The sequence below is a fragment of the Belonocnema kinseyi genome, chromosome 4 (assembly GCF_010883055.1).
Source record: "Belonocnema kinseyi isolate 2016_QV_RU_SX_M_011 chromosome 4, B_treatae_v1, whole genome shotgun sequence".
NCBI classification, from domain to species: Eukaryota; Metazoa; Arthropoda; class Insecta; order Hymenoptera; family Cynipidae; genus Belonocnema; species Belonocnema kinseyi.
This window is the reverse complement of record NC_046660.1, coordinates 18371376-18392590: the sequence shown is the minus strand read 5'-3', so window position 1 is coordinate 18392590 and position 21215 is coordinate 18371376. Positions and strand designations below refer to the sequence as shown.

Below are 21215 nucleotides of genomic sequence, written 5' to 3'. Positions count from 1 at the left end.
TAATTTCTTTCTATAAAATTGTTTTTAAAACTGGTTTCTCGTTATTTAAATGATCACAAATTAAATACTTATATATCAATATAGTATTATCATCTAGGAAATTTAACTCCTAATTACAAAATATTTAACATTTAAGAATGCCCATAAAACCATAATATATGTTTATTTTTATTACTTTATTTCGAAACATTTGAGTAAGATTATTTTTTCGAAAGAGGAAAATACAGGATGTTGAAAGATACAGAAAATATAATTAACAAAATTGAAAATTTCAAGTAATCAAAAAACTTAAACTACCCAAAATGTTTATTTGGAGGGATTACGTGTCAAAATTTGGTAAATTACAGAAATTTTCAATTCTCTAGAAAAATGCTTAATATATGAAAATATTAAGTTTTGGGTTACTTTTAATCTGTGTCAAATTTGAAACAGGTGTGAAAGTCCCAGAGATTTTCTTACTTTTTCGGCAATTTTAAATTTCAGCAATGTGAAATTTCGAAAAATGTAAAAAAAATTGAAATACCTGCACTGTGAAATTCCGGCAAATGAAAATATTCGAAATAGAAAATCCGCAAAATTGTAAAATATGTTTAGATTTTATTTAAAAAATGTTTCTTTTATATTATTTTATAATAACCAATTTCAAAAATCTTAAATAATAATATTCCCGAGCGAAAATTGCAAAAAATTTTAAAAAATATTTGTGAGTAAATATTATTTATTTATGAAAAATAAGATAATCAAAGAACTTTTTTGTTTTTTAAATATATAACAAGTTTTTAAAATTATTAATTGAATTTAAAATAACGATCATTAAAACATTTATATTTTTGGTTGGAAAACTTTGTTTGAAAATGTGAGTAGTAATTTAAAAAATTACAAAAAAGCGTTCTCAAAAATTGTTTTGAAAAAATATTGTATGATAAATCAGTGCTGAATTTGGGATTTTTTGGCAATTTTACGAAATATAAAATACCGAAAATAAAATTACTAAAAAATAATATGTTTGAAGTAGAAAATTTCTGAAATTGTCAAATTTGTTTAAACATAAAAAATCAAGTAATTGAAAATTTTCGAACTTATTTGTAATGCTCAAGTTTTTAAAATTATTGTTTGAATATGCCATTATTGTATTATTAGAAAATAAATTATATAAATTAAAAACGATATTTCTAAATTTTGTAAATTCAGGAATTTTTTTATTTTAGACATTTTAGTGTGAGCTATTTTATAATTTATACTTTATACTTCTATTGCGAAAATAGTCTTTTTCAAGATTTTTCAGTCGTCCAATTTAACAATTTCGAAAATTTATTATTTTCGGTAATTTGAATTGTCGGGTTTTTCAATTTTCCGACACTTAATTAATTTGCTAATTTCAAATTTCTGAATTTTTCAGTTTAATTTACTTTCACATTCGGGATATTCAAGGTTTGTTATAAGCAATTCCTTTATTTATTTTTTTTTCGGTCATTTTAAATTTTCTTTTTTGCTAATTATATATAATGAAGGATCCCGAAAAATAAAATTTCTGGCTTTTTTAAATTGCGTAATTCGAAAATTCCCGAATTATTTTTTTTCAAATATGTTATAAAAATATTATTTAGTTACTATAAATAAATTAATCCAATATTTGTATTCAAGAATTTTTTGTAATGCTTAAGGTTTTAAAAAATTATTGTTTCGATTTAAAATAACAGTAATTAAAAATATATATTCCATAATCCAAAATTTTATTTAAAAATGTGCAAAGTATATTTGAAAAATTACAAAAGTTCTGGAAAATTAAATTTTTAAATAAAAATATTTTGTTTAAACTTCGAGATAAATCATTGCTGAATTGAATCCTATTATGTATGTTTGAAAACTGTTATTACGTTCGGAGAATTTTTTTGTCGAAGCGCAAGTCTTTTCATTAATTTATAACGATTTTTTTCATATTCAAGTTACTTTTTGCTTATTTATTTCATAAATAATATCAATTAATTAATGCATATGTATTTGATACAAGAGCTTAATTTAATCCAAACAAATTTTGTTTACATTTTTCACAAAAAAAAGAAAAAAAAACAATCTCAAACAAAATAGTTAAATTTTCAAACAGAAAAGACGAATTTTCAAAAGATTAACTGAAACCTCTGCAGAAATTTTGTTATCCAACAGTTGAATTTTCATATTGAAAATATTATATTCCAACAAAAAAGTTTATTTTTAACTAAACAGTCAAATTTTCAGCAAAAAGTGAATTTTCAACCAATTTGGTTAAATTTTCATTCCGAAAATATGAATTTTCAATTTTAAAAAAGTTCATTTTTAATTTGAACTTTATCACAGTTGAAGTCAACCAAATAGACGAAAAAAAGCTGAATCATTGTCCAAATTGAATTAATTTTCTACCTGAATAGTTGAATCTTCAATTTAAAAAATGAGATTTTTTCACCAAAAAAGATAAAATGTGAAACAAAAGAGAGAATTCTGAACAGAGAAAGAAAAAAATGTTCACTAAATTGTAGAATTTTCTAGCCCAAAAAGAAGAATTTTCTATAAAAAAAACAGTTGCATTTTTAAACAAAAAACCTGAATTTTCATATGAATTCTGAATGGAAAATATATTTAAGTTGATATTATTTCAACAAAAAAAGATAATAAATTGAAATCAATTACAGTTAAATTCAACCAAAAAAATGACGAATTTTCAAAAATAGCTTAATTCTCAACCAAAAGAAATTATTTTTGTATTCATTACAGACTCATAAATCTCTCGCAATTAGATGCAGCTAAAAATTCATGTACAGGTACTTCGGAGGGTACTGGTCATGTTTCTGGAAATGATCCTGTACACGGAGCTGTACAGGTAATCTTGACCGTTCCTGTACAGGAATTCGACTTACGAAACTGTACATGATCCTGCAATGGAAACTGCACCGACGAATAAAACTTTGAATCATTAAGTATAGGTTTCTGTACAGGTTCCTTTGCGAAGTAAATTGAGGCGCCGGTACCTGTACAGAAACACGTACAGGTTTCTTCACAAAAAGCCGTCGTGAAAACTCATCATGCTACCACTAGCGTACGCTCGCAGATTAGTTCCTGTGCAAATTCATGTATAGGTACCTGAGCAAGTTCCTGTACATGCACCCGCGTTCGAAATCCCTATATCAAGGAACGGATCCGTGACAAAAAACCCAAATGACAACCAGCCAAAAGGCCCGCAAATCAGAGAACGAGTAGGGGCGTGCTTATATATACATCCTTCGCGATGAAGCGAGTCGCTCTCTGATTCGCGGGCCTTTTTTACGGAGCGCGACTCTCATTGGTCGGGCGCTTTGTCGTTTGGGCTTTTTGTTACGGATCCCAAGGAACCTGTGTAGGATCATTTAAAGGTTAGCTTCCCTACAGGTTCCTTTGCAGGAACATGTACAGGTTCCTTCGCTAAATACCTGTACAGCAACCATCAAGGTTACCTGTACAGGTTCGTATAAGCAACATGATCAGGTTCCTCCGAGGTTCCAAGTTGAATCACAGTTCCAAGTTATTTAAAAAATCGTAACTAAGTTACTTTGTCAGTTCATTTTTTTAATAGTAACAAAGTTACCCTAGAAGCTACAAGTAACGTAACTTTTTAGCAACTTAGTTGCTTGTAACAAGTTGTTGTCCAACTTTCTTTTCAACATTTAGGATTTTTATTAATTTTTTTTATATTATCTCAACCCACCATATTATGTTAATTGTTATGGAAAAAGTATTCCGCACAGTTTTTTCGCCAATTACCTGTACATGAACCGTCAAGATAACCTGTATAGGTTCTTGTCCAGCAACATGGCCAGGATCCTCCGAGGTTCCTGGTTAAATTAAGGTCCCAAATTTCTAAAAAAATCGTACCTAAGTGACGTTGCAAGCTACTTTCCAAAAGAGTAACGAAGTTACTCTAAAAGTTACAAAAGAATGTAACTTTTGATAAAATTAGTTACTTGTAACAAGTCACTACTCAACTCAATTTTCAATATTTAGAATTTTTGTTCTCTGAAAACAATATCTTAACCTGACATTTTATTATAAGTTTTATGGAAAAAAGTTAATCGTTATCTATCTGTCTTTCGAGTTGTGAAACATACTCTGTTGTGGAAAATGTTGATTGTGTCATCCATCGCGGGACACGAGAATGATATAATTGTTGATATAATAGCGCAACCTCGGTGGATACCCGCGTAATTCAACTTTTCTGGAAAAAAATACGAATCGTTGAATTTCAATGCGGATTTCTATTCTTGACAAGTCAATTTTTATAATTTTAATTATTTTTTATCTCATTGATTATCAAATAGAGATAGGGAAATCGTAAGATTAAAGTAGTAAAATTATAAACATTTCAGGATTAAATGAATTTAAATCATTTGTAAACTAACTAAATATTTTTTTATAATAAATTTGAATTACAAGCATCATTAATCGCGCGCAATGCATGCGTTTAATTTTACACTTTGAAAAAACAAGTGTTCATTGCAAAAAAATTTATTGAAAATATTTGCTTCCCATGTTGATTTATTTTTTTTTTAAGTTATATAAAAATAATTTTTCAAAAATCCTTTATAAATTTCGAAAATAATGTTGAATATTGCATGTTTGTCAAATCAAAATCACAACAACATTAATTTTGAACCAAATAGTAAAAGTTTTAAGACAAAAATATGAATTTTCAACAAAAAATGTAATAAACAAATTTTCAAGAAAATGTGTAAATGTTCTGCCGAGCAGGTTTTTTTAAAACTTTTTAGTCAAGAGAGAAAAGAAAATTAACCAAACTATAATTATAAGAGAATAATTCAATAATTTTTAAAAATAATTTCTAATAAAAAATAAGAATATTGAATATTTATTTCTTAGGTGCTTTATTTCAAAAAATTTAAAAATAATTGGTAAATTTTCCGAAACTTTGCAAAGTTTATAAATATTTTTAATATGTTCAAAACTTTTTGAATTTCTAAAGATATTTTAAACAGCCTCCAATCATTTCTAAAATGTTAAAATATGATTCCAAAAAAAAAGTGTTAACCTAAAATCTTCCAAATCTATTAGTTCTTTTAGAACTCTTTGGAAATGTTAAGATAAGTTTTCAAACTTTCCATCAAAAGTTATTTAAAAACATAAGAATTAATTAAAAATTTCACTAGAAATACTAATAAAAGCTTTTGATTTGAAATCTTCAAAAATTGTTATATTTTATTGCATTGTTTTAAAATTGAAAATTTTTTGATATTAAAAAAAAATCCTGAGCTTTCTAAATATCTTTTAAAATAATTCGGATTTTTCTAAATAAAATCGTAAAGTGCTTCAAAATAAAAAAAAATAAAACCCTAAAATCTACCAGATTCTTTTCTACCGATTTTGGGAATCTTTCAAATCTTTCGCATTATTCTCTTAAAATCATTGTTTTGAATAAAAAATCTGTTTTAATTTTTCCTAGTAGTTTTGAGAAGAGCTTGCTTTTTTTAAAGATTTCAAAATTCTTAAAAGGCTTCGAGATTTTTTTCGACATCTTCCAAAATTTACATTATTCGTTATATATTTTATTTGATCGTTTAAAATTTCAAATAATTTTTCATTATTTTAAAAACTTTCAAGCCTTTTAAATATCTTTTGAAACAAATTAAAATTTTCAAATTGGTCTAAAGTTCTGCAAAATAAAACAAAAATGTTAAAATCTTCCAGATTTCTTTTTACCGATTTTGGAAATATTTTGAAATTTAAAGAAGTATTTTAAAATATTAACTTGAAATTAATTTTTACAATTTTTAGATCAGTTTAAATTTTCCTAAGAGTATTATGAAAGAATTTTTTTATATATCTTTAAAACTTCTTAAAAACCTTCGAAATCTTTATATAATTACATTATTAGTTTCAATTTTCTTTGAATCTTTTTTAAATACAATTTATTTTTAAAGATTGTTATTACTCCAAAAACTTTTAAATATCTTCTGAAATAATACCATTTTACAAAATTTGTTGTTAAAGTTCTGCAAAATAAAAAAAGCCTTAAGATCTTCTAAATTATTTTTTGCAGGTATTGGAAATCATTTACGTTTTTAAAACTCTGTTGAAGTATGCTCTTAAAATTAATTTTTTAAAATAAAAAATTAGTTTGATTTTTCCAAGAAAGAATTTTCTTGATACCTTCAAAATTCTTAAAAAGCTTCGAAATTTTATTTTTTTATTTTCAAAAATTCACATTATTTCTTTAAAATGTTGTCAATCGTTCCTCATTTCAAAGTATTTTAAAATATTTTTTAAACTCCTAAGCTTTCTCAATATCTTTAAAAATAGTTCGAATTTTTCTTAACATTTTTTTTTAAGTTCTAAGAAATTAAAAAAAAAGCTTTAAAAAGTTCAAGATTTCCTTTATGGGTTTGAAAATATTATTAAAATTTAAATCATTTTCTATTATTCTCTTAAAATTGTTTTTTTTTATGACAAAAGACTTCAAATTTTCTCAGGAATCTTCCAAATTTTGGTTATTATTGTCAAGCCTCTTAAAATCTTTAAAAAGATTCCAAGTTTTATGTTAGAATCTTTAAAATCCCACGTTTTGTATAAAATTTTTTAAAATCTTTTCAAGCTTTATATTATTTTTATATGTTTTGAAAACCTTCAAATAACTCTTACATTTACTCGAGTTTTTTCTGAAATTTTGTAATCTTGCAAAAGTGAACATTGTTTGATTTAAAAACCTCTACATGGAAATACTTCTTTAATTTCTCTTAAAATTAATTTTTCGAAATAAATAATCGTTATAAGTTTTCTAAGAAACTTAAGAAAATTCGTTGATTTTCTTGAAACCTGCCGAAATTCTTTATAATTTTCTTTTCTTCAATTATTCAAAAATATAAGTTTTTCTTTCAATTTTTTTTTAAGATTTTCAAAACTAAAATTACTTGAAAATTTGGTTAAAACATTAAAAACGAGATTTTTTTAATAACGCAATTTCTGTGAAAAAATTCATAATTCTGCAAGAAGAAAAAAAATGTCCAAACTTATTTTCACAAAAAGCGCCACATCGAGTTGAAAATTTAGGATAATAAACAAGAATCACTAAGAAATGTGGGTCTAGTCATACATTTTAATAATGATGAAAAAAGTAAAAAAAAAATTATTCAAAAAAAAAAACTTTGTTCATCATTTAAAAAATTTAGGAACAGACTCATCTTTCTTAGTGATTCTTATCTATTACCCGAGATTTTTAACTCAATGTGGCGCTTCTTGTGAAAATAAGTTAGCAATTAAAAAAAGTGTCGGTAAGGTAGGAATTTGGTAACGTGAGCCACTCATCACATGGCCTTAAAATCTTCCAGATTCTTTTTTCAAAATATTCTTATTACTAGTGCCACCGAATTTTGTACCAGTAACGACAATAAAAAGTTTAAAAAGATTTAATGTTCGCTTTTATTAATAATGTTTAGAAACATTTATAAATCAAGTTTATCACTAAATGAAATAACTTGTTTTGAAAATGTGATATACAACATTGGTAGCGTATGTAATTCGTAATATTTATTAAAATATATAAACAAATTTTTTTTTCTAAAAAAAATATTGTTAAAGAACTTAATAAATTCATTAAATCCTGGTTTTAAAAGTGATTTTTAAACCTACATATTCCAGCTCAAGACGTTCTGTCTCCGTTAATAGAGAATGAATTGGCCATTCCATTGGTGGTGCCATATACGTTCGAGCATAAGGGATGTAAACTGATGTTTGCATCAGAATTCAGAATTTTCACTCATAAACTTTACTTTTATTTAATCGTTTCACAATTAAAAATTATTTATCGGACTGAACACTTAAACATAAAATAATAATTGAATATTATATCGCGATTTCCAATATTCTCATTAATTAGATATTAATAATAATTACACCATTTGTTCAATATTCTTTGTTAAGTACCTCCTCAATGTGTAATTATCTTGCAAAAAGGACACATTTTACAATAACGTTTTATCTTGGCATCCGACTATCTTATCGCAAATTGAATCTTATCATCAACCGCGAACAAAAGAGTTCGAAAACAATAAAAACTCACGCATTGTATTTACGCGCATTAATAATAAAAAAGTTATTTACGAAAGGAACTTCCACTTTGATCATTTTCGCACTTTTCACGATTGTCTTAATTTTTTCTCACAAATAGAAATATTAACAGAAACCAATTCTGTAAGTTATTTCCTCGAGGTTCTGAGCACAACTGAAATATCGTTTTTTTCCATTGCATAAATTTATGAACGTTAGCATATATTGTAAACACTTTTACAAAAATCTGTGTCATTTGAGCGAAACGATAACAGGAATATTTCACTAGAGTTTCTTCACGAGTTTTTACACTTTTATATTCATTAATTGGATCAGTGCTGGGTTTTAAGTAAATTAATGTTAAGTGTTTTTTCTTTATTGGTAGAAAATCAATATTATTAATAATAATACATCAAATAAAAAATATTTCTCTCAAGCTCCGACGGCCCAGTGGGCACAAAGTTTGGCGACGTCTTTACGACATCGTTACGACATCTTTACGACTACTTTACGACATCTTATGCCTATGTCGTTAAGATGTCTTTACGATATCGTAAATTAGTCGTATGATCTGATGATGTCTTTACGATATCGCAAAGACACCGAAACGACATGGACATAGAATGTCGTAAAGATGTCGTAACGATGTCGTAAAGATGTCGTTACGATGACGTAAAGACGTCGCCAAATTTTGTGCCCACTGGGGGTATTCGAACTCAGGTCTTTCAGATTAATGGTCTGGTGATCATCAGACCAGCAATCTGAAAGACCTGGGTTCGGATCCCAGCGGAGCTAGAGAGAAATTTTGTCACAACTTACAAATAAAAATTAATGATAAAAAAATATAGTTTTTGACCAGCAGACAAAAAACACTTAATATTAAATTATTTAACAACGTTACTATTTTTAAAGGATCTTGTAACTTAGTTACGATTTTTTCTGTTTTTTTCAGTAGTTTAATTTTAGTTAATTTGAAGTTACTTCCTTTTTTTGTATATGATATTTATGAAAAGAGGTTTATGGGTCAGTTGTGGGTAAAAAATTAATTTTTTGTTGGGGACAGTTGTTTTATTGAAAAACCGTTTTTGGTTAAATTCAACTCGGACTGACTTTAAAATCAATTTGTTGGCTGAAAGAATATCAAATGTTGTATTTTTCGTTGAGAATTCGTATTTTTTGATTGAAGATTCTTATTTTCGGTTTCAAAAGGAAACTGTTTTATAAAAAATTCGTTTTTGAGTTTTAAAATGTATCAATTAAGTGAATATTTCTTTTTTCTTTCTTGGTTCAAAATTTGGATTTTTCGTTTCGAAATTTTTCTCTTCGGCTAAAAAAATCTCATCTTTTTGTTTGAAAATCCAACTATTTTGGTTGAAAGTTAATCTGATTTGGTTGTGGATTAAGCTATTTGGTCGAAAATTCTTTTTCATTTGAATTCAATTATGTTTTATTTGAAATAAAAATCTTTTCTGGTTAAAATAATATCATCTATTATATCGTTCTTTCAGAATTCATCTATTATTATAAAAATTTACATTTTTATTAAATTGAACAATTTTTGTAGTAAGTTCAACTAGTTGGTTGAAAAATAATGAATAATTTTGTTAATAATTCATATTTCTGGTTTTAAAATTTAACTTTTTTGTTGCAAAGTGTTGGTTTAAGTTTGAAAATTCATCTCTTGTGGTAAAAAATTTCGTTTCTTCAAGATTAATTTTATTTTTAGTTACACATTAATTTTTTAACTTATAATTCGTCGTTTGGTAGGAAATTAATCTCTCGCGTAGAAAATCACCTAATTTTGTTCAAAATACCACTATTTGGCTGAAAATTCACATTTTTGTTGAAATATCATATTTTCCGATAAAAAATTCATATTTTTTGTTTTAAAATGCAATTACTTGGTTAAAAGTTAAACTATAGTTTTCGTTAAACATCCAATTTTTTCGTTGAAAATTCAACAAATAGATGGAAATAGTTTTTTCTTTTTCGGTTCAAAATTTGGTTTTTTCATTAAAAAATTTTTCTCTTGAACTAAAAAAAGTCTCAACTTTTTTGGTTGAAAATTTAACTACTTAAGTAGAAAAATAATCTACTTTGGTTACGGGTTCAACTATTTTGATGCTAATTCGTCTTTTTTGGTTTGCATTCGACTATGTTTTATTTTAAATAGAAATATTTTTTATTTATAATAATAACAAGTATATTTTTCTTTGAGAATTCATCTATTTTGTTAAAAATCCACTTTTTTTTTAATTCAACACTTTTGGTAGTAATTTCAACAAGTTGGATAAAAATTAAAGAACATTTTTGTTAAAAATTCATATTTCTAGTTTGAAAATTCCATTATTTTGTTCAAAGTGTTGTTTTTCTAAATTTAAAAATTTATCTCTTCCGAATTTTTTTTTGATTCTAAAAATGTATATTATTTTTGTTTGCAAGTTATATTTTGAACTGCTAATTCGTCTTTTTAGAAGAAAATTAATTTCCTTAGTAGAAAATCCTCTACTTTTTTTGAAAATGCAACTGTTTGGCTTAGTTCAAGATTTTGTTGAAAAATTAAACTTTTTTTTTCAACAATTTTTTTTTCTACAAGATTTCAATATTTTGTTATAAAATTTAACTGTTTGGTAAAAAAAATTAATTTTCTTTGAAATTTCACTTTTTTATTGAAAATTGTTATTTTTTATATGAAAATTTATATATTTTGTTAAAATGTTAACTATTTTTGGAAGAGAGTCGAACTATTTGGTTGAAAAGTAATTTTTTTGTTAATAAAAGTTCATCCTTTTGGCTTGAAAATTCAATTTTTTGTTTTAAAGTGTTATTAATTGTTTGAAAATTTTTTTCATCAGTTAAAAAATTACATAATTTTCAGTTGAACATAAAAAATATTGTAATCTAAATATAAGAAATTATTGACTTGTCAAAGTAGATTATGTCTTTTTTATTTACTTTACACAATTCCCAATACGTTTAAAATGAAGTTTTTATATTTTAAGTATTATTTTTTACGTTTTTTATTTCTTATTAATTATTAAATTAAGGAAGCAAAGAAGCAACTTTTTAGGTACCTTTAAGTTACTTGATCCAGTAACTGTAAATAGTTACTCAAAAAAAGTAACTTACCCAACACTGATTTTGACCGTTTGAAAATAGAGAAAATAACACTACACACACGAAGTTTTTTTCAAATAAAAGATCAATTTTTCTCGTGTATAATGGGAGAAATTACAGATATGGATACGATTCTAGACGTCTAATAAATCTCAAAATCCTTCAAGGTTTTCAGATAAGATAACAGAAAATGTTCTGAATCATTCGAAACCTTCGAAAAGTATAAACTTTTTTCTGTACATAAACACTCACCTGATAGGTATACGTCGACACTCTCATTTTTTTCTTATTCTTTTTTCGTTTATGATGATTGATGAGTGACAAGAAAAATTCCCTTAAATATCCTTGAGCTTCACTGATAAATTTGTCCACATTTCAGAAAATCGAGAACACTGGGGAAACATTTGCTGTTTTCCTGAACGAGGAAAGATTGAAAATAACGTGCAAAGAAATAAAATTATGAAAACGAGTACCACGGTTATCCGAGGTCGTCGAAACTGAAACTCTGATGAGTTGAAGTTATAATAAAGTGATAAAGAAGTTCCCCTACTTAGTAAGAAACAAGTACCTGTGTCATGCTGATAGAGATAAGTCCAAATTAAATCTCCTTTGATTGGGAATTATCTCTGCCTCATGCGTTGCCAAGAAATTGTTTTTAATTGTCTAATCTCTAATATCAATAACTATTGCGTTTATCAAATTACTTGATTCGTCAAAATATTATTTTAAAAATTATTATCCTTGATGAGGCTGTACTATGATATTCAGGAAATGGATTTATCCAGTTCTTGAAAAGTACTTTTTTACTCCCTTGGAATGAAAAAGTACTTTTTACTCCCTATGGAATGAAAAGTGACGTCAGAGGTAAATAATGAAAGTTATACATCTATAAGCTCGCATTTTACTGTAATCAGCCCTCTCACCGTAAGAACTGTAAGGAAATTTTTGTTGCAGATAATACAATATCATAAATTTCCTGAAATTTATAAAAAGGTTTAGTATTGAATTTTAGGTAATTTATCTTCAATTGCTATAAATTTACCAAAAACTTCGTAGATTTTCTGCAATTTATAAAAATGTTTGAAATTGAATTTTGGGTAATTTATGGTAAGTTACCATATTTAACTGTAAAATTATCATATATGAACGAAAATTTCCATAGATTTTCGGAAATTTATAGATATTTTTAAATTGAATTCTAGGTAACTTATCATTTCGACGCCTATGAAGCGGGGCTAAATCTCTACTTTTTACTCCCTAGGGATTAAAAAGTACCTTTATCCCCTAGGGGTTGAGAAGTACTTTCACTCTGCAGGGATAGAAAGGTACTTTTTACTCCCTAGGGGGTGCAATGTGACGTCAGAGGTAAATAATGAAAATTATACATCTATAAGCTCGCAATTTACTATAATCGACCCTCTAACCGTAAGAACTGTAAGGAAATTTGTGTTGCAGGCAATACAATTTTGCGGTAATTTATGGAAATTAATTAGATATAATTAATCAAATTACCCTAAATTATCAAAAATGTCCCGAAATTTACAGAAATTTTTGAATTGAATTTTAATTAATTTATCTTTAGTTACTACAAATTACTTGCAATATTACAATAAATTATCAAAAAATGTCATAAATTTCCTGAAATTTATAAAAATGTTTAAATTTGGATTTTGGGTTATTTATGGTAAGTTGCTATATTTTCCTGTAAAATTACCATAAGTGATCGCACATTTTCGGAAATTTATAGAAATTTTTAAATTGAATTTTGGGAAATTTATGATAAGATGCCATAAATTACTTGTAATATTACAATAAATTATCAAATTTTTCTATAAATTTCCGGAAATTTATAAGAAAGTTTAAAATAGAATTTTGGGTAATTTAAGGTAACTTACCTTATTTATCTGTCAAATTAGCATAAATGACCAAAAATTTCAATAGATTTCCGGAAATTTATAGATACTTTTTAATTGAATTTTGGGTAATGTCTATAAATTTACCATAAAAAACTCAAAATTTCCTGAAATTTATGAAAATGTTTAAAATTCCATTTTAGGTAATTTATGGTAATTCACCATATTTAACTGTGAAATTCAAATAAATGACCAGAATTTTAAAGAAATTAAAATTGTGTTTTTGACCATTTATGGCAAGTTACCATAAGTTACAAAAAATTTCCCGAAATTCATAAAAATGTTTAAAATTGAATTTTGGGTAATTTATGATAAGTTACCCTATTTACCTGTAAAAGTACCATTTTTGACCGAAACTTTCCATAAATTTCCAGAAATTTATACATTTTTTTTAAATTGAATTTTGGGTCATTTACCTTGAGTAGCCATAACTTACTTGTAATGTCACCATAAATTACTAAAAATTTATTAAATTTTCTGAGATGTATAAAAATTTGTGTATTTAGAACTTGGGTGATTTATCGTAAATTGCCATATTTACCTCAAAAATTACTAAAAGTAACGGAAAATTTTTGTAGATTCCCGAAAATTTATATCCATTTTTAAATTGGATTTTAGGTCATTTATCTTAAGGTATTATAAATTACGAAAATTTCATCAATTTCTGGAAATTTATAAATATGTATAAAATTTAAATTTGGGTAATTTATGGTAATTTACCATATTTACCTGAAAATGAACATAAATGACCTAAAATTTCTATAAATTTAAAGAAATTAAAATCCCATTTTTGGCAATTTATGGTACGTTACCATAAAGTACCAACAATTTCCTGAAATTAATAAAAATGTTTAAAATTGAATTTTGGGTAATTCATGATAATTTGCCGTATTTACCTTTAGAAGTACAATAAATGTGCGAAAATGTCCATAGATTTACGGAAATTTATAGATATTTTTAAAATTGAATTTTGGGTAATTAACTTGAGTAGCAATAAATTTTCTGTAATATTACCATAAGTTACCAAACATTTCATAAATTTCCGAAAATTTATAAAAATGTTTAAAATTGAATTTTTGGTTATTTATTGTAAGTATCTATATTTGTGTGTAAAATTACCATAAGTGGCTGAAAATTTTCTGAAATTTATAGATATTTTCAAATTGAATTTTGCGAAATTTATGAAAAGTTGCCATAAATTACTTGTAATATTACAATAAATTATCGAATTTTTAAATAAATTTCCGGAAATTTATAAACATGTTTAAGATAGAATTTTGGATAATTAAAGGTATGAAAGGTATTAAAAGTATGATATTTACCTGTAAAATTAACATAAATGACCCAAAATGTCCGTAAGTTTCAGAAAATTCATGAATGTTTAAAACTTATTTTTTGGTAATTTATAATAATTTACCATATTTATTTGTAAAATTACTATAAATGACTGAAAATTTCCAGAAATGTCTAGAATCATCTATTTGTCATAAAAAAGTATGGCCTATAACTTTTACTGAAAACATACACTCGTCTAAAAAGTCCCTCTTCTCTCTCTAGGTGCATAATATACTATTATAAATTTGATCTAGTAAAAAATTACTATTTGGTATTATTTTTCTACCAATTAAAATTATTTTATACTTTTTTTTTAAATTTGAACTTTCATGTCTAAAAATTAGATTGAGTAATAATTTTTACAACTAATTCCAGAAAAATTTAGAACATGTATGATAAGTTTGGAAATTAAATTCAGATACTCATTTGACCACAAATATATAAAAAAGTATGTTTAATATAAATATGCTTTTGTTTTAAAAACAATAGCCAATGTAATATTGTGGACAAAATAATGCAGGAAGTAATTTTTAAATCAGTTCACAACATAGAAAGCAATAAACAGTTGTTTTTATTGAATTATTCAAATAAATTTTACTAAATAACTTTCACTCTACATTTTTACATTCTCATTCATGGGAGTGTAATGTAATCGTCCAAATATTTTATCTCTGATTTTTTTCGGATCTTTACGTTTTGGCACGCACAGAGTTAAAAAATCATAAAGATTTGTTGTTGTCTGTCTGTATGTCTGTATGTATGTCCGTATGTATGGTTACCTAAATGTTGTAGCCACGCTAACTTTTGAATAATTTGTCCAATCGAGTCCGAATTTGATACACTTCTGAAGGTCCCCAAAATAAAAGTTAAGTTCGTTAATCAGATATTTCGAACCACAATTTAAAAATTGAGAGCATTTTCAAAATTTTGAATTTTTTGTTGTTGAAATTTTATAAACTTTTGTCAAAGTTTTTCATAGATAAATAAAAGACTTGCAAATTATCTAAATTAAATTTTTTATTTTGATGAAAATTAGAAAAGTTATATACTTTTCAAGAATTTGAAAATTCTCAAATCGCAATAAGAATGTAATCGTCAAGGCCGTAGGTACTTTGAGAACTTTCTTTAATGTTAAATTGAAAAAAAAAATTTCAGCTTCACTTTATGATTGTAGTTTATGAGGGATTTGTATTACAGCATTTTTTTATAATTCTATATGTATATACTTAAAAAAGGGAAAAGGATTAAACAACCACGCAGAGTCCTAGTAGGATCAGGAAAAATAAAATGTAATCATTATTTTGCAATATCTAAATAAGCAGTACCAGACCAAGGTAGACACAAAAAATTGTAATAGTTATTTGATATAATAGTTTTTAACATACAATGTAAAAAATTTCGCATTGTGGTCTGTACACAAATGTGAAGGGTAAGGCAAAACGTACGTACTTATAATTTAAAAAATGTAATTCATAGGCTATTTCACATTATCACAAACATTTAAAAACCTCTTATAATTGGAATAGAAGTACTGTCTATATAAACCAATAAAATTATAATACGAATTAAAGAAAATTTGCAACTGCACGACGTAAAAGCAAATAATCAATTTTTGTTACATACTTGTGAAAAAATAACAAAGTAATTTTTATGTAATGTAATCTTTAATGTAATCCTTTTGTAATGTATTGTAATTCAAGCTTTATGTAATGTGAAATTATGAAAAATATTAATCAACTAATAATTAATTAATCGAAGCAAAACATGAGAAAATAATTTTTACTTTATATACTTTTTTTTCAATTTAAACATCAATTTCTGAAAATTTAATTTATTAATAGCCTTTTAAACCATATGACAGAAGCAAACTAGAACACATACAGGGTGGACACGCTGGGGCTTACATACATGGCGAGTTGAATGCTACCCGAATTGCACATCAGCAGGGGAGAAGCCATTATACAGGGGTATTTTTATATTTCGCGCCTTTAAAGTTGCATTCGGAGCGGCAATTCGGCCAAGGCCGTGAATCTTCGGATCAAGTTTGATAGTTTCCATGGTTGCGTTCGAAACTTCAAACGGTTATGTTCAGATTCACCTGTTTTCCCTAATCGCTGTCAGTAAATGTAGGAAATGTTAATTTAAAGTTTACGCATGTAATATTTCATTCACTTTATTTAAAACATATTCTGTCTATTCATAACATACCTTGTTTATGCAGTAAAAATAAGCATTAAACACCATTCACTCTTCGCCCACTGGAGGCACAGAATATTATTACTATTTTATAGTATTTGTCACTTAGCAGCCATTCTATAATGTTACTGGCACAGAAAAAAATGACGTTTACTTCTCAGTTCACATGTCTCACTTCATTATAAATGAACACTTTTATTATTTGTAATTACTATATAACATAACCTATATTGTTTTGACACTTGCATCCGTTTGAAGTTTCGAACGCAACCATGGAAACTATTGGAAACTGGATCCGAAGATGCACGGACTTGACCGAATGGCCGATCCGAATGAAACTTTGAAGGCGCGAAATATGAACATACCTTTGTAGAATGGCTTCTCCTCTGCTGTTGTGGAATTCAGGTAGCATTCAACTCGCCATGTATGTAAGCCCCAGCGCGTCCACCCTGTATATCATATAATTTTAAAAATCGAATTCAGATACTTATTTCACAACATCACAAACATTTACATAAATTGTATAATTAGAATAGAGTTATTTTAAATATAAATATGCTTTTATTATTTGCATGATTGCCAATATTTAACTTTACATGATTTTAAAGTAAATAATTATTTTATGTTAGTTTCTTGGACAAAATTATTCAGCTAATAATGAATTAATCAGAGATTTAATGCTTTCACGATTAGTCATTTCGATAACAAGAAATATCTCTTATTATCAATTAATTAATAAGTTCACAATATAAAAAAGAAATAAACAATTATTTTCTTTGAAATATTCAAATGATTTTTATTTTACACTTTTAAAAAATTTTTAATTAAATTTCTAAAAATTTATTTAATAATAAACTTATGAACTGATTAAAATATATACAATAAGAACGTTTACTATGTAGTCACAGGGAATATAATGATATAAACTCTAGCATACAATGCAACCCCTCTTGCATTTGTGTAATGCAAAAAAGTACTGTATAGGCGATTTTAATTCGGTTTCCAAATCTCCCGCGCTCAAGATCTTGCACTGATAGTCCTTTTCATTTAAGAGCAGAAGCTTAGGCGCCGCCATGACACTTATCGGGATTTAAAAATTGCGGTCCCATTTTTGGTAAAATGTACACTATCGTACCTAATTTCAATGTAAAAGTGAGAATGCTGAATTATTACATAAAGAGGTGGAAAAAATACTATTTGTCAGTTAAAAAGATGTTTAAAGTGCAGAAAAACATGTACCAAAGGGAAAAAGCAACAACTTATTGAACGGTATGTGGAATGCAGGTTATGTTTACATTGCATATAGTCGTAAGGTTTTCACAGTGAAAAAATAGTGTTTTGCATAAAAGTGAAATAATTTTAATAATAAAAAAATATAAAAAAGGTTGATAAAGCATTTTTATAGAAATTCAGTTGTAAATGAATTGATATCTACCATTATAAGTGGGTTGTCAGTTTTGAAATTCACCTAGCTTTCAAATTGCCGAAATAAATGCAAAGGCGATTTTTTTAGTTTAAACATTTTTCTCTGAAAATTTGTCCAATCTAAGAATTATGATTAGAAAATGGTGAAAAAATTGTTTGCAATAAATACGTGAAGCTGAAAGAAGGGAAAATATTTTTTATCCATGTTTTATATAGTAATTTTTAAATTAGGGTGACCGTTTGACGGGGAAGGTAGAAATTATTTGTAACAGACGAGAAATATGTTAGATAAATTTATTTTTTGACACGATAATTTACAATAAGCTCAATTAAGCATTTTTAGAAATGTTTATTGTTATTATACAATGTATAATATTATATAATAATTCATTTTAAAGCGTGAATTTGTAATGTAAAGAATTTTAAAATGCAAGTTTGGAATATTTGAAAGAATGAATAATTCACAGGGTTTGAGTTTGAACAATTTTGATAAAAAAAACATGTTGAATTGAACAACTGTAAATAGATGTAAATAATGTCATGACTTTTTTTTTTAATAAACTGCAGTTCGAGCATAAATTATCGAAAAATACTTCCTTTCGAAAGATGATCTTAATCTCATGCTCGAAATTAAAGAATGTACGTGCAGAATTTAATTTTCTAAACTGAACTATTTCAATGAGAAAACGTTAGTATTTAAAGAACTTTAAACATCTGATTAAACCTTCATAAAATATTTCTAATGAAAATAATTTAAAATGAATAGATTCATAATTAAACGCTTTAATTCATTCGTAAATAATATTTAAATGTTATTTCACCCTAAAAATTTCTAAATAAATCAACCATTTTTATCATGAAAATAATGAATTTTTTGAATTGATACATTTATCAATTAAATTGAATATTATACGCAGAAAATTAATTTCAGAGTCAAGTGGTGCATTGAAAGAGGAGTTCAGTTGGATCAGTATGTGGCTGGATTCCAAGTAGGACTTGTACCGACTGTCACTTTTGCACTTTCCAAAACAGCACCTCTTATGCGCACCAACTTTTTTTCTTTTCAATGGATTTTCTCCTGGTTTATTAGACATTTCTTTTCTGGGAAGTTGTTTAACTTCCAATTGTTCGAAATAGTTTTTTTTCGTAAATGTTTACTATTTCCACATACGTTTCAGTCAAAAATCGACCGCAACTCACATGGAAGTACTATATATTTTTCGCGCTTGCGCAATGTCGTTTTCTTAAATGAAAAGGTCTATTAGTCGAAGGCTTCGAGACTCAGAAGACGTGCGTATAATATAGGTATAACCTAATTCTGGAAAAAGGTTATATTCCCCAGGATTCACCGCGCATTTCAAATAAATAATTAGTTACGAATTTTAAAAAAATGTGACACAACATTAAAATTGTTCACAAATACATTCGGAACGTGCATTAAGAGCATGTGATACTTACAGTTGCCCCGGCTTTTTTCCACAAAAATGAAAATTTTTAAAAACTGAATTTGGAGATGCTATAAAATATCATAACGGAGTCCCCGGACTCTTTTTTTAGGAATAATAACAAAAACAATTATTGTGCTAAATATAAATTTTATGCATATGCATTATTTTGAGGTTACGTCGTTTTTCATATATGCCTTTCCGATAATCTGAAAATTATTTATGAAATAAACTTTTTTGATTGCCTGCAAACAAGGTTAGTTCCGGAAGATTAGTTACTATGTTTATTTGTAAGTTCTAAGTTTTCAGCCAAAAATATTGTGTAGTTTGGAAGTAAAGCTCGGATGAATGGTAATACACATAACCTTGAAATATACACGCACTTTGTTAGCAATATCAAAAATTTTTTGATAAAAAAACACAAACAAAGTGTGTGAGGACGTCCGTTAGCATGTTCGCAATTATTTCCCAAATTTTAAAGGCAAAATATTTCTTACCCTCGGAAAAAAGCCGGGGGAATCTAACACTGAAAAAATCGATACTATTTCCTAAGCGCTATGCAAATCAATCACATTTTGCTAAATTTCAACTTTTTTTAATTAACCTACAAAAAAGTGTGTGTGGGGACGTCCGTTAGCATGTTCGCTATCATTTCCCAAATGTTTAAGACAAAATATTTATTATTCTAGAAAAAATCCGGGGGAACCTAAAACTGGTAAAATTGACCATTTTATAAGAATCACATGCCCTTAAGTACTTTCTTAAAAATTAGAATTGATTTTTACTAATGTAACGGTACGGGAGTGATATTTGGCGTTTGGCAAATGTCAAAATCGTTTTGTACTTCGAACTTAATTAATTAAATAAAGTCAATATCTGCAGGTTGTACGTAAATAATTAGTGATAAAATTTGTTGTTTTACTTATTGATTTAAATATGGAAATCAAACGCTATTGACTAACTGCAACGAAAATTGTAATCCGTAATCCAAGGTGAACTTTATACGACTAGGTGGTCATATTTCCTTTTTGTCTGGTGGACATTAAAGATTATAAAAGTAGTAGTAGCGCTGAGGAACGATACATTTTGAAATGTAGAGATGGAACCGAAACGGAAACGCTTCTATTTGTACTGCATTCTCACAGAAATTGTTAACACTGTTATCTTCGCAATTTGAAGATACGAGAATCCGATTTCATTCCTGCCATAGAACAGAATAAAAAAATTAGTCTAAAAGCCACAATGAATAACAAAAACAAGATCCCTACTGAGGAAACAAAGGACTGCAACAAGATTGAAGCAAGCAGTGAATGTGAAAGGACAAGGAAAGCATTTAATGTCGAAATTATTATTGAAAGTGTAGCAAAACAACCTAATACTGTTGCTGAAAATGTTATCGCTCCTATAAAAAAGAAAAACGTATCCGCAGTCACTTTTGGGCGACTCAAGATGTTAACGAGAAACGGTTTAAAATCATTTGAGTGCTTAGACGACTGTGATTTAGACAAATGCTTGGAAGTTTTCGAGGCATCGCAAGGAGAAGACATAACTCGAACATTGTGTACCGCTCTGCTGAAACACACGAATTTAGTGACTTTGTAAACAGGTAGATACCTTCCATATTGAAAAGCAAAAAGTTAAACACTTCGCTTCATGGCAAGAAAGTAAAGGCCAAATTTTCAAGGGGAAGTCCACAGGGAGGAGTTCTTTCATCCACCAA

General features: G+C 26.7%; 1 protein-coding gene across 3 annotated transcripts in view; it reads right to left on the bottom strand.

Moving 5' to 3' along the window:
* The window catches only part of LOC117172052, a 33906-nt gene extending 22206 nt beyond the window's left edge, over window positions 1-11700 (bottom strand). For 2 of the 3 annotated variants that reach the window (XM_033359791.1, XM_033359790.1), the window contains exon 1: window positions 11434-11700. Coding sequence is in view for 2 of the 3 variants with exons in the window: in XM_033359790.1 (XP_033215681.1) it covers window positions 11434-11460 (27 nt within the window). In the remaining variant the exon portion in view is untranslated. Of the gene's footprint in view, window positions 1-7647; window positions 8196-11433 lie in introns of those variants that run through there. The other variant, XM_033359788.1, reaches the window with a different exon arrangement.
* Window positions 11701-21215: the final 9515 nt, after the last annotated feature.